General features: G+C 43.2%; 4 protein-coding genes across 4 annotated transcripts; all 4 read left to right on the top strand.

The window, feature by feature from the left end:
- The first annotated feature begins 1,536 nt into the window (after positions 1–1,536).
- Positions 1,537–3,744, top strand: LOC6500769 (neprilysin-1). The gene has a single exon (XM_001953849.4). The coding sequence runs from the start codon at positions 1,585–1,587 to the stop codon at positions 3,643–3,645; it is 2,061 nt and encodes a 686-aa protein (XP_001953885.1). The 5' UTR covers positions 1,537–1,584; the 3' UTR covers positions 3,646–3,744.
- Positions 3,745–4,133: 389 nt separating this feature from the next.
- LOC6500770 (endothelin-converting enzyme 1) lies at positions 4,134–6,333 on the top strand. The gene has a single exon (XM_001953850.3). It carries the CDS (start codon positions 4,172–4,174, stop codon positions 6,215–6,217), a length of 2,046 nt encoding a protein of 681 aa, XP_001953886.1. The 5' UTR covers positions 4,134–4,171; the 3' UTR covers positions 6,218–6,333.
- A 1,666-nt stretch (positions 6,334–7,999) lies between these two features.
- Positions 8,000–11,060, top strand: LOC6500771. Its single transcript, XM_032452166.2, has 3 exons — positions 8,000–8,892; positions 8,948–9,230; positions 9,451–11,060. The coding sequence occupies exons 1-3, from the start codon at positions 8,099–8,101 to the stop codon at positions 10,630–10,632; spliced, it is 2,259 nt and encodes a 752-aa protein (XP_032308057.1). The 5' UTR covers positions 8,000–8,098; the 3' UTR covers positions 10,633–11,060.
- A 128-nt stretch (positions 11,061–11,188) lies between these two features.
- On the top strand, positions 11,189–14,133 carry LOC6500772. The gene is made up of 3 exons (XM_001953852.4): positions 11,189–12,133; positions 12,190–12,490; positions 12,559–14,133. The coding sequence occupies exons 1-3, from the start codon at positions 11,661–11,663 to the stop codon at positions 13,807–13,809; spliced, it is 2,025 nt and encodes a 674-aa protein (XP_001953888.1). The 5' UTR covers positions 11,189–11,660; the 3' UTR covers positions 13,810–14,133.
- Positions 14,134–14,716: the final 583 nt, after the last annotated feature.

A 14,716-nucleotide genomic window follows, 5' to 3' on the forward strand; every position in this document is an offset into this window, starting at 1 on the left:
AACGAATTTTTATTTTGATTTTTTGTTAATTTTTCCCTTGGACTCCCTTGAAAATGGGGATAAGCATGGGACCGGCCTATATGGGCCAGAGCGATGGCTATATCTCTGCCAATACTGACCCGATTCTTGAGAGGAAGACCTTCATCGATTTGTGAATCGATTCCCCATTGATCTGCATTAAAACATCAGAACGAATTTTTATTTTGATTTTTTGTTAATTTTTCCCATGGACTCCCTTGAAAATGGGGATAAGCATGGGACCGCCCTATATGGGCCAGAGCGATGGCTATATCTCTGCCAATACTGACCCGATTCTTGAGAGGAAGACCTTCATCGATTTGTGAATCGATTCCCCATTGATCTGCATTAAAACATCAGAACGAATTTTTATTTTGATTTTTTGTTAATTTTTCCCATGGACTCCCTTGAAAATGGGGATAAGCATGGGACCGGCCTATATGGGCCAGAGCGATGGCTATATCTCTGCCAATACTGACCCGATTCTTGAGCGGAATACCTGAATCGATTTGTGAATCGATTCCCCATTGATCTGCATTAAAACATCAGAACGAATTTTTATTTTGATTTTTTGTTAATTTTTCCCATGGACTCCCTCGAAAATGGGGATAAGCATGGGACCGCCCTATATGGGCCAGAGCGATGGCTATATCTCTTCCAATACTAACCCGATTCTTGAGAGGAATACCTTCATCGATTTGTGAATCGATTCCCCATTGATCTGCATTAAAACATCAGAACGAATTTTTATTTTAATTTTTTGTTAATTTTTCCCATGGACTCCCTTGAAAATGGGGATAAGCATGGGACCGCCCTATATGGGCCAGAGCGATGGCTATATCTCTGCCAATACTGACCCGATTCTTGAGAGGAATAACTTAATCGATTTGTGAATCGATTCCCCATTGATCTGCATTAAAACATCAGAACGAATTTTTATTTTGATTTTTTGTTAATTTTTCCCATGGACTCCCTCGAAAATGGGGGTAAGCATGGGACCGACCTATATGGGCCAGAGCGATGGCTATATCTCTGCCAATACTGACCCGATTCTTGAGCGGAATACCTGAATCGATTTGTGAATCGATTCCCCATTGATCTGCATTAAAACATCAGAACGAATTTTTATTTTGATTTTTTGTTAATTTTTCCCATGGACTCCCTTGAAAATGGGGATAAGCATGGAACCTGCCTATATGGGCCAGAGCGATGGCTATAGCTCTGCCAATACTGACCGGATTCTTGAGAGGAATACCTTCGTCGATTTGTGAATCGATTCCCTATTGATCCGCGTAAGAGATACCCAGTTTATACGAAAATTTTTGAAAAAATGGAAATTATTCATGAAGATACCTCATTATAGAGACCCCAGAGGGAGAGCAGGCAATAGGAGATGATGATGAGCCACTTGAGCACCGGCGGGAAACAGAGAGTAGTATCTGTAAGCAGGGGCAAGGTACCTTGCCAATATAAAAATATACAAAAAACAGAGAGCGGAAGCGATGATAGTGGTGCAGCCTCGATAAGGCATCTCAGTCGGAAAACGAAGCTCAAACAAAAAACACGATGGACTACGTCCGGGCTTCAACCTGCTGCCTCCTAATCTTAATCGCACTTATTCAACAACCTTCCGGAGCTGCCGTTCATGGAAGCGTGTTCAAGGACCTGACTACGCACCAGGGGCAACAGATCATGCGGAGTGCCAAGTCGGCGCAGATGCTCTCCTTCATGGACACCGACGCCAATCCCTGTGACGATTTCTATGGGTATGCCTGTGGCAACTTTGCACGCTTTAATGGCGCCACCGCGGAGAAGGACACTAGTATCAGCCAGGACATGTTCGCGGGCTATTTGCGGAGGGTGAGGCAACTATTAAACCAACCCAGAATGAGCACGGATTGGCCAATGGAGACGCTTGTGAAGTACTTCTACGAGTCGTGCCTGGACACGACGTCTCTGAGAATCCATCAGCGTAGCCGGATCATCAGTGTCTTGAGGGAATTTGGAGGAATGCCCGCCGTGGAGGGTGATTCCTGGACCGGCATCGACTTTGATCCGCTGGAAACTATGGCCCAGCTTCTGAGCCGATATGGAAAGCTAACTCTACTCGGTGTCTACGTCTCACCGGATTATAAAAACTCGCAGATCAACCGATTGTACTTGGGCCAAAGGAACGATCTTGTGCCAATCGACGAGTCAGCAAAGTTGGCCAAAAAGCTGGAGATTCAGATGAGGCTTCAAAATCTACTTGGACTGCAGGAGGGTCGTGCCCGAAAAACGGCTGAGGAGATCGTTGAGTTGGAAGCGGAGCTGTCGCGCAATGCGCAGGACTGGAACCAGGACCGGGATCCGAGGCTAAGGAATCGCCTGACCCTACTCAGCAACATGACTGAAACTTATGGACGTGTTTTAAATATGACCCGATTTGTGAAAACCTGGCTGGGTCACGAATACAATCTTCCCGTTTACGAAAGCGTGCGCAGCTATCTCTCCCAGCTGAAAAAGATCCTGGCTAGCACTCCCAAGAGGATACTCGCTAACTATATGCTATCGAGCCTGCTAAGGGACTATGAAATACAGGTGGATGAGAGTCATCAGGAGGCGATCTGTGCCGAGCGACTGACAGTTCTTATGCCCGATGTGGTGGATCACCTGGTTTACAACTCTCTGGAGCAACAGAGTCCGCATATAGCCAACGATCTAAACAATCTGTGGCGGGAGCTTAAGGCCACCTTCCAGGAGATACTGAGCTCCGATGACCTGAAATGGCTGAAGCAACAGCCGCGCGACGATCTGCTGGAGAAACTCAAGGATATGTCCTTCGAGATAGCCGGCGGCAAGCCTATGGACTTTGAGGAGCAGTACGGCGCCTTGGTGATTAGTTCGGCGGATTTCTACGGCAACGTGCAACGACTGCTGGCCCTTCAGGCGGCTAACTTGAAAGCGGATCTGATGCGAAGCTCCAGGAGCGATAACTACTACGATGGCGTCATCGAGTCCCCTTTCTATGTGACGGAGGCGAATATGGTGGTGCTGCCAGCCATGTACATGCAGCATCGCTATTTGTGGGACGATGTCTATCCCGCGGCACTTAAATATGGCACTTTGGGATACATTTTGGGCCACGAATTGGCCCATGGATTTGACGATCTCAACCGGCTATACGACAGCCATGGCAACCTCCACGACTCCTGGAGCCCCGATACCAAACTAATCTACGACCACGACAAAAACTGTTTGGCGGACCAGCTCGCAGATATGCGTTACAGTGGCTTAAAGCTGCCCAAAATGGAGGCCCAGGGCGAGAATATAGCCGACAATGTGGGCATCCGCATAGCCCATGCCACGTACGCTAAGTGGCTGGAGCAGCACTCCAAGCTTAAGGACACAGAGACACTGCCCAACATGCCGCAGACTCCACAGCAATTGTTCTACCTCAGTGTGGCGCAGTCAATGTGCTCTGATATACTCGAGGAGCGGCGCCCGGTCTTTGTCCGGAACAGCGTCCATCCGCCAAACGAGTCACGGGTGTTCGTCATGATGGCCAACAGCAAGTCCTTCGCCGAGGCCTTCCAATGCGGCAATGAGACCAAGCTGAATCCCCCCAGGCGGTGTGCGATGTACTGAGATTACCGAGATCTTCCCCGCCGTCTACAAACTTACGTCATACATTTGTCTCATATTATTTTAAATAAACTTTTGGTTCCGCTTCCAAGCAGTATTCTTGTTTGCTCTTCCCTGATCCTTATCGTGCGAATCTTACTCACCAAAACAATGGATCACCCAGTGCAGAATACGTTCTCCTCCTTCTCAATGTTCATAAACAGGTGGTAGAGAAGTTCCAGGGCATCAGGCCGTGCACAAGGACCATGATATAGACGACAGGTATGGTTGCAATAGGACTGAGCAATTAGAATTCGATTTTGCATTCATAAACAAAAGAGTATACCATTTTTAAAATATATATTTAAGAGAGGATTTACATGACACTGGGAGAACTATAAGAGTCGCCGGAAGCAGGAGGAGATAAGCGGTTGACCTACCCCAGCAGTATGGAGATTGTATAAGCATATGCAGCTGATTATACGGCCCTCACCCACCGACGGCTGTGATGGAAAGAGATCACAAAATCAGTTGAGTATAGCGCGGAATCATGATCAGTCGTCTGTGGTGGCTCCTCATCTTACAAGTTCCGATTTTGGCTCTGCCCACGGACACGGAGAACGTATTTGCCGACGACCTAACCTCGGAGTATGCCAAACAAATCATCACCGCCGCAAAAGTGGCTGGGATAAAAGGCATGATGAAGCCGGAGGTGGCGCCCTGCGATAACTTCTTCGAGTATGCCTGCGGCAACTGGAATCACCAGAATCCTGCACTGCTTCTGGAAAGGCCTATGACAGACACTTTCCAGCTGCTATCCGATGGCTTCAACCGACGACTCCAGCGTCTATTACGCTCCCAGACACTTCAATCAGAACTGGAAAAGAAAATTCAACGGTTCTTTCTTTCCTGCAGCATCGCAAATCGCGACGATGTCCTCTACAAGGTGGCCCTTGAGAATGTCTACCGGGAGTTTGGTGAAATGCCGGCAGTAGTCGGTGCCCAATGGAACTCCTCCGCCTTCAACTGGTGGCGAACAGAAGCGCAAATCCATCAGAAGTACGCCAAGGGACTTATTTTCGGAGTCGAAATAATGCACGACATCAGGAACACGTCGATAAACAGAGTTTATCTCAGTTCACCGGACCGACCTGGAGCCGGTTTAAAGGACTCTCCCTTATTCAAAATTTTAGAGGAAGCTAGCATAGCGAAGGATCTTCAGAACTACCTCGGAGTGGGAGCCAAGGAGGCCAATGACATTGCCAAAAATCTATATATCTTTGAAGGCAAGCTTTTTGAAGGTGATTCCTCCATTTCATTTGAGGATGGTCATTCGTTCTATTCAATGGCCGAGTTGGAGGAGAAGTACATCTCCTACCTGAACTTCACCGAGTACTTCGGTTTGATTTTCGGAGAGGGAAATATCCCGGAAAAATTATACGTCTACAATGACGAGTTTCTGGACAACGCTCTTGCCTTGATAAAGAACACTCCTTCCGCCACGCAGGCCAACTATATCCTCTGGCACCTTTTAGAGGAGTACTTGGTGGACTCCAACGACAAAGATCTATCAAAGTGGTGCGTTGGCCAAACCAAGAAATACTTTGGCCAGCTCACTGATCATCTGGTTTACAAACGGTATCGCAGTTCCAAAGCCGAGGAGGAAGTGCTATCCGTTTGGGAAGAAATTCGGGGCATCTTCCGGGAGCACCTAAAGGGCGACAAACTGGATTGGATAACAAACGCCACCAGGCAGCTGGCCATCAAAAAACTGGACAGTATGGAATTGAACATTAGCTCCTACGATTCAGTAGACTTCGATAAGCTCTTCGGGCCAGTGGAAATCGATATACACAACTATGTCGCCAATATCCAGCATTTGCTTTCGGCCAAGGCTATGGAAACTGTGGAGAAGTTAAAGATCCCAGGGTCTTCGATAGATGCCCCCGAAACACTCAGCTTTACGCCAGCCTACAATATCCAAGAAAATAGCATCACCATTCCAGTAGCCCTGCTTCAGCCTCGCTATTTCTGGAGCGCCGAGTACCCAGAGGCCCTTAAATACGCCACTTTGGGCTACCTAATCGGCCACGAGATGGTCCATGGTTTTGATGACAGCGGGCGGAGCTTCGACGCTTCTGGCAATTTGGCTCCCTGGTGGGACATTAAGAGCCGGTATGAGTTTGAAGAGCGGAGGAAGTGCTTCCAAGCCCAGTATCACGCTTACAAGTATGGTGGTTCTAAGTTGCCAGAAACCGAGAATCAAGCAGAGAACATAGCGGACAACGCCGGGGTCAAATTTGCCTACATTGCCTACGAGAAATGGCTGGGCCAGCAGACGGAGGAACGAAAGGAGCGGGAGATCATGAAGGGATTGGACCTCAACAGTCGTCAGTTATTCTTTCTGGGATACGCCCAACTTTGGTGCGACGATGTCCATAAACTCATTCGATCAACTTTGGCTAAAAATGACGAACACGCTCCCAGCAGATACAGGGTGATTGGTTCTCTATCCAATTTCCAGGAGTTCTCCTGGGTCTACAACTGTTCTCAAGAGGCTCCTATGGATCCGGAGTACAAGTGTGCCATTTATTGAAGAAGCTTCTTTGGTACTAAATATTAATCAAATTATTGTTTATTTTTGAGGTTACACTGGTTTGTTGTCAGTTGTCACCTTTTAAACAAAATTGAATAAAATTAAATAGAAAATTATTCCTTATCTTATCGTTGGCATCGTTGCTATCGAGAAGGGTGGTCTAGATTCTAGAGACGCATTCGGGGGACTCCAGCGTATCTATCCTACGGATGCCCAGGATAACGACAATGTGCTTTGCCTGCATATTACGGGAGAATATCTACCGGACTCTCCGTAGAACTGCAATTAGCTGTAAACTAATTCGATTGTATAATACATTTCTGAATAGCTTTCAGTTAAACTTTTATTCATTATTTGTAGTCTTCGAATTTAGGCATGTAATTTACATTTTATTTGTGTTCAAAGAAATGCATTCGTGCTTTGCTTAAAGCATATAATAATTAAAATTTGCATTGGCTTTTTCAATGTCACATCACCTGTATTTTTGTATATATGAATGCCTATGCAATTACTTAGCAAACCATATTTCACATCTTACTCTGTAGGCACTTGAAGAAGCTTCTGTTGTATTTGTTTACCTTATTGTTACCTTATAAGCTTATTTGTATTTGTTGTATTTGTTTGTTCTGTTGTATTGTTAGAAAAAAAATATTTTCGCAATTGAATTTCGAAAAACATCTGCGATTGTATGCCATAGTTTTTTGTTTTTATGGATAGAATTGGCTTGTACACATTTGTATTTTCACTTAGTAAATAATAAAAGTATGTTTAGAAGATTAAACGTTAAATTTTAATTAGTTTTAGGCATTTAAGAGAAGATTTTAAAAGATTCGAAAACCGAAAACCTACATTTCAAATGTTATTTAAAATTCTTTGTAGCTTTTTTAAACCAAAAATAATGATTGTTCGGATGAATCCAAAAGCTTAAATACCTTTGCAATTTTTATTATTTACATTTATTAATAAATAGTGATTAGCAAGTCGCACATGATTAGCACATGGGTCGCTCAATTGTCATTGCTTTTCGCGAAGTTCCTAATTATGAAAAATGCACATGGACTTGAATCATGAGTCGAAGTCGTTACTGATCGTGATCGTGAGTTTTTGCGCCAACTATGGGAATCCATTGTAAAGAATTAAAAAAATATGCTAATTTAAAAACTGCCATGAAAAATTAATTTTAGAATTTTATTTTATTGTACAAAGAAATAAAAAAATTCTAAAGAAAACAACGTGTTTGGGAGCTTTATCTAAATTTCTTTACTCTAATTGTTACAAATCTTCTGCAAACAGAATATACCTCAGCATTCCATTGTTAAATATTTAGAATATTAAAAAATCGTTAAATGTGTACCATTCATCATTCTTTATAGCTTTTTGTTTATCTTAATTGAAATAAAGCTTTTAAAGAGCTTGCTGGCCGGACTTGCCATTAAAATGAGTAGTTACTGTTCGGAAATGACGGGTTCTCTGATTAAGGGGTTATACGTCGAAGCACGCCTCTAAAAAGCAATAATATTTCTATATGAATTCCTATATGTTCTATTTGTTTTCGAGATATCGAGATCAGAAACTTTGATAAACCCTCGTTTTTCTCTATCTCTTTATATATAAAATGATGAAGATAACTTTAAAAGCATATTAATTTGTATATGCACATAATTATACAACAAAAAATAACCACTTGATTTTTTAAAGTTCTAAGTGCTTATAACCCCTTAAATGTAAAACGTCGGGGGTAGCCGCTTTTTGTTTGATAATACCCATTGATATTGGACTCGGGAATCAGTTGTAAATAGAATCGTGCATAGAACGGACATATAGGGGCTGCACTTGCCCTCATACTTACGGAACGGAAATTATAAAATAAGACGTTTTATCATGTCGAAAACTAAATATCATTTAATTCCTGTGGACGATTGTCGAATCGAGGAGGAAAATAATAATAATTTTCTTCATCTGATAGTGAAATTTGTTCTGTGTTTTCTTATAATATTAACAATAGTGTTTTATGCATGGGATTCTGCCAAGGATAGGCTTGAGAGCACTACGCTCAGTTTTCCAACAACTTTTGAGGAAGAATCAGATCTCCAACGGGAAAAAATTATGCAAGAGTATTTAGGAAGTTATCTAAATAATTCAGATATTGTATTTGAAAATAGTGACCGGACTATTGTACAGTATAATTTGAGTGGCCTTATCGAAAAAGGAAACGATAGCTCCGTAGACCTTCAAGCGGAGGAAAGTAATGTGAATTATATGAAATACATACCAGATGAATTTACGCGAACTCCCGATTTTAATGGCAGTAATGGGGCTGAGCCCCATATTGACCAAAACCAGACTGAGCCAAATATTGAGAGTTATTTGGAAAACGATCTACAGGAAGACTCTCTCAATTCTAGTTATCCATTGGAAACGGAAACGCACGTAAAATATTTTGTTAACAGCCCTCAGTGTAAAATGTTCCAACCGGATCCATTTGCCAAAAATATCATGAAGATCTACGACAAAAAACATTATACTGTGTGCGACCATAGTCCTGACATGATCACAGTAAGCTTCAACGAGACGGACAGCACCTTTAGCCTGAACAAGAACGAGAGAGGCGCCTCGTGCTGCTATAAGCAGATCCTTCGGGCAGGAAAGAGGACCCAAGCCGACAAGCACTACACGTAAGATGACAAAACATCATCCAGAGATAACCAATTACCGTGAATGTCCTTGCAGGCTTCATCCGTGCATTAAATTCGAGCACGGGTTTGTAGTGCCACGGCATGTGGAAGCCATGATCACCGAATGCCGTCGGCCGAAGGACCTTAAGGTGTCGCAAACAGATGCCTTCGCATTTGTGCATCCTCGAAATGATTCTACAAAGACTGAGCCTCGAAGACCGAGTGTCCTGCTGCTTGGCATCGATTCCGTGTCCCGGATTAACCTCCAGTTGACCATGCCCCAGTTGTACGAGTATTTGGGCGCCCAGCACTGGTTTGAAATGCAGGGTTACAATAAGGTAGGATTTCAAAGAATCCACAGTTCAAGGTCGAACTTTATTTCGCTTCTACTGCTCGTTTAAGATTTCAAGCCAAATCCAAAACAAGCGTTGATATGCTAACAAGCGATAGTATAAAGCACTAGTACATATGTATATTATTTATTATATAGTTTTCTTGCTTTATTTATATTCTTATAACTAATATAATACTAATCAAATAGCTTAAAATTAATTTTAGATGGGCGATAACACCTTTCCCAATTTGATGGCAGTGCTAACAGGGTTCAACAAGTCCTACGCCATTTCCAGCTGCCGGCCGGACGAGGTGGGTGGCTTGGACGCCTGTCCGTTCATTTGGAAGGACTTTAAGGACAAGGGTTATACGACAGCATTTGCCGAGGACTGGGGCCCCTTCTCCACTTTTGATTACCTGATAAAGGGCTTTCGCGTTCCGCCGACGGATGTCTATGCCCGGCCACTAGTCTTGGCAGTGGAGAAGGAGCTGAACGCGACCTATGACAGTGGAATGCCGCACTGCCTGGGACGAAGGCTGGCCTCCGAGTACGTCTACGATTTAGCGGTGGAGTTCACCAGGGTCAACCGGAACCGCACCTTTTTCGGAATGTTCTGGACAAATACATTCAGCCACAACAACTTCGCCCTGCCATCCTCAATGGACGCCCGCATGGTGACTTACATGAGGACATTGGACAGAAATGGTGTGATGGATAACACCATCGTTATATTCTTTAGTGACCACGGCAGCAGGTTTGGACCCTTGAGAAGATTGAGTAGCGGCTTCCTGGAAGAGCGCCTACCGTTTATGTTTATCCGACTACCCCGATGGATTCGCGAGAAGTATCCGCACTTTGTGAAGAGCTTGGAAGTAAACCGAAATCGCCTCACCTCTCCGTACGATATCTACGCTACTTTTAGACACATCCTGGAGCTGGACAAGGAGCCTGAGAAACTTCCTCGCCCCAACAGCTGTCCCAGCTGCCACAGTATCTTCGAAGAGGTGGATTGGTCCCGGAGTTGCCACCAGGCCGGAATCGAAGATCATTGGTGCGGCTGTGATAGCTTTAAGCCCGTTTCGAAAACGGATGCCACAGCCAAAAGCATAGCCCAACAACTAGTACAGGCCATCAATGGATTCTTGGCGGAGAAGAAAGGAGCCAAAAAGTGCCAGAAGCTCAAGCTAAAATATGTGTCTTCAGTGCAGCGCAGGAGCAATTCAAGTTCCTATCTAGTACAGTTTTATACGAGTCCGGGTGGCGCCTTCTTCGAGGCTACGGCGGATTGGGACGCCGACACCAAAAATGTGTCAGTCTCAGTGCCTAGCATAAGTCGGTTGGAATCGTATGCCAGTCAATCGCAATGCACTTCGGTTAAAGAAGCCAAGAAATTCTGCATCTGCTGAGCCTAGCATTTTAACCGCAAGAATAAGTACTCTAATTGTATCTATCGGATCTCGTGGCCATTGTTCCCTATCACTAGGGACCATCTTTGTTCCGGATAACTGGTTGCTGGCAACCACTTCCACTTCCGCAGAGATAATTGCGGCCCGGTGATTGTGTCAATGGAAAATTAGTTAACAATTACACGACAATTGGCAGATTCTCGGCTGATTGCTCCAGCTGAGATGGGCAAAGAATCCCATAAATTGGTCTAATCTCATATAAATATGTTTCTATGTTGTTCAAGTACCAGATTGTAAAACAACTATCTTATCGCAAAACTTTCACTCTTCAGTTTTAAACTTATTAATCTATAAAAATTCGTATAATTAAGATACGCTAGAAAAGTGCGCACAGTGCGAGCAAATAAAATGCCTTTTATAAAACCAAAGCGTTTGTTTTGATTAGTAAATACAAAAAAACTTAACAAAATTCTACAATCAAGTTTTATTAGTTCCTTGGAAGTATATCAGGTTTGCTTATAAAGGGGGTTATAAAGGGGTTAAACACTTCTTTCAGTGCTCAAACACTTCTGGTAACCCCCTTTATATCAGGAGGTTCGTCCGATATACTTTGCACCGAGTTCTAAATGATATAATGTTTATATTTCCTCAGAAAGTTATCACTAAGCGAGAACTAATTATTATTACATGTTAGAATTCTATTTTATGAAACATCGGACATTACTTCTTGCTAAAAGTATTCTATGAGCATTACCTCTATCAATAACAATTTACTCAATCGAAAATCGGATACTTCATTGTATTTCCTTTAAAGCTAAAAAAACGACTTGACAACGAAGCCTAAAAGATATGGATTGTTGAGGTGCTTGCCCGTGAAAAGTTGACAAGCCTTTAATTTTTTGTTTTTGTCATAAATCTCTGATAAAAAACTACAATAAATGTTCAAGTATTTCAGTTTGGGAGGTCTTAAAAGCAGAACATTGTCTGCTCTTCCTCAGTTGGTATTTAAGTTTCGTTAGCTTTAGAACATGCTGTCCCCGGTTTTTGCTTACAAATGTGTTGGTTTTTGTTTTTTTGTCTTGATTATTATATCCGTCCTGCCAAATTACAATTTACCGGATTACGGGACTAAAAACAGTGAACTTGAAAAGGATCTAACAGAAAATACTACTCGTATCAATTTGCATAGTAAATTGATTGAAGAGAAAAAAGATCTTGTGGATTCGGCTTCGTCACTATATTTTGTTGAGAGCAGCAAGTGCAAGATACCCTATGTGGACCCTTTCGACGCTGAAGTCTCTGCGATCTACAAACCACTTGTGTTTGAGTCCTGTTCAAATGATTCCGGCTTAGTTACCCCGGTTTACAATAAAGTCAGCAGGCACTATGTCCTGCATATCAATGAAACCTTGGCCGCCCAGATTCTTAATTCGAGTAGTATAGAATATAACTGCTTTTACCAGGAGGTGATTCGAAATTCATATCGTGATGGCTACGATGTGTGAGTTTCAAAAAGTTTAAAATTTTAATCTAATTAACTCGGTTTTTTATCCATAGTTTAGAAGCTAAGTACTTCTCGCAGGACTATGTGGTTCCGCGGCATGTTCAGGGACTTGTGTCGACCTGCCACCGCTTGGGAAATGACTCGCATATCCTGCAGGCGGATGGCTTTACACTCATCCAATACGCAGAACACTCTTCCAAGAACCAATCCTCGGAAGATCCGGCGCGACGCAAGCCGAGTGTCATCATGTTTGGCATTGATAATCTTTCCAGGATTAATCTGAGACGCACCATGCCCAAGGTTTACAATTTTCTTACTCGCAAGGGCTGGTACGAAATGCAAGGATACAACAAGGTATGGTTCTGGATTAAGAAAATTGTTTCCTAATTTGAGGTTGAATAATATAATAAATTAATTACTAGATTGGCGACAACACCTATCCAAATCTGCTGGCCATTTTGACTGGCCATAGTCTGGACTCCGTTAGGGACGATATTTGTGATTTCAAAGTAAGGGGTTGCATGGATCGTTATCCCTTCGTGTGGAAACTGTTTCAGGAGGCGGGCTACCTAACGGCCTTCGCAGAGGATGAGCCAGGCATGAGTACCTTTAACTACATAAAACCTGGTTTTGTGGAGCAACCCACTGACTATTATCAACGACCCAGCCAAAAGGCCTTCGAGGCATTACTGCCCCAATGGAAGTGTCCTGAGTGTACAATGAAATACTGTATAGGTCGAAGGATCACCAGTAGCTATATTTACGATTTCGGTTCCGAATTCGTGCGACGGTATGTAGACGAGAGACCCATTTGGGGGCTCTTCTGGACGAATAGCTTTAGTCACGACCACTACCAGATGCCCTCCAAGATGGAGGACTTCGTGCTGCAGTATCTTTTGGATTTTGAAGCCGATGGAGTTTACGAGCAAAGCATTGTGATATTTCTCTCCGATCATGGGAATCGATATGGCCAGTTAGTGGGCTTATCCAGTGGTTTCCTGGAGAATCGTCTACCCACGATGTTTATCTACTTGCCCCCATGGTTCCGAGCTCACTACCCTGAATACACACGAGCTCTGCAGCAAAATCAGCGTCGGCTCACCTCCAACTACGACCTGTACAACACCCTGGTGCATCTCATCGATCTGGGCAATCCCAAGAATACGCCAAAATGGCCCAGGTCCCCCAGTTGCCCAAAATGCCACTCGCTTTTCGAGGTGGCGGATGCGGAGCGGACCTGCGAGGATGCCGGCATTCCGGAGCACTACTGCACCTGCGTTCCATTCAAGACAGTATCAGCCAAGTGGACTGAGCGGATTGCTCCCCTGGTTATCCGCAATATAAATGGCTATCTGGAGGAACGGAATCTCACTGGCATTTGTGCGAACCTTACACTTAAATACATCCACAGGACTGAGATGAAAATAGACCTGGATAAGAACTACCATGAAAAGTCGCCTTCTTTCGAAGTTGGGGTCTATCGAACCAAATTTAAGGTGAAACAGGGAGGTGCTGACTTCGAGGCCACTGTTTCCTTCAACAATGCCACCGAAACCGTGAAGGTGGAGATGCCCTCCATTAGTCGCGTAAACTCCTACGAAAAAACTGCCAAGTGCGTGGAAAATAAAATTGACAGGTTATACTGCATTTGTCTAAGTAGTCTTAACGAGTAGATCTAAAGAGTTGGGTATCAAACCCTATTTATCATTATAACAATCAAACAAGCTAGTTGAGAACTCAGTTTAAGCATAAAGTGACACAATTGTATATTTATAGACTCGTACGCCATGCCATGAACAGATCTCCGACCACTTCAGTACGCTTCTCTATTTTATAAGTACTTGCCATATGCCGGCTATCCAATGATTATTTGAAATTAACAATGAAATTGATACTTTACGAAGCCGCAAGGGTGGCCACAAAACATGTTTTGTGAATGGAAACTGTTGTGAAAACTAATTTACGAATCAATCAAAATATACGCGCATCAAAATTTATCAAGCTTAACTTGTTTTAACATGGAATGGTTGAAAAGGGGATGGTTGCTGGGCATGGATCTGATAGGATGTGCCCGAAAACATGGCAGCGGATGAGTTCATCGGGGACAGGGTAAAAATGTAACAAATCGGAGTCTTTCGATAATGTCGAAGTATGGCCCTCGACAACGGAAACATATTACAAAGATTGTAGAATTAAAAGATAGACTTTATTAAATTGAATGAATTCCATTGGAAGCTATCTTGAAGTAGGCCAGACAATGTATAATTTTTATTGTAAGTTATTTACCTAATGGTTTCTTTGTTTTAACAAAATTAAAAATAAATTTCCCTATTTAATTATATGGCCTAACTAATTGACCCAATTTTATGGTAAGAGAATTGAGGAACCAACCATAAACAGAAGCTATTACCACTTAATGGGTAATCAGAGGCAATCAGTTCATTCAGTTTTAGCTCGGTTGTATACTTTTTATTGCCTTTGCGGTTATAATCTGGAAGCTGATAAGGGTAAAAAAGAGGACAGGGCTCTGGGCCTACCTGGCTGGCTGCCAGATATGTTGAATGCTGGGAAACGCCTATT

This window comes from Drosophila ananassae, chromosome 2L (genome assembly GCF_017639315.1).
Source record: "Drosophila ananassae strain 14024-0371.13 chromosome 2L, ASM1763931v2, whole genome shotgun sequence".
NCBI lineage: Eukaryota > Metazoa > Arthropoda > Insecta > Diptera > Drosophilidae > Drosophila > Drosophila ananassae.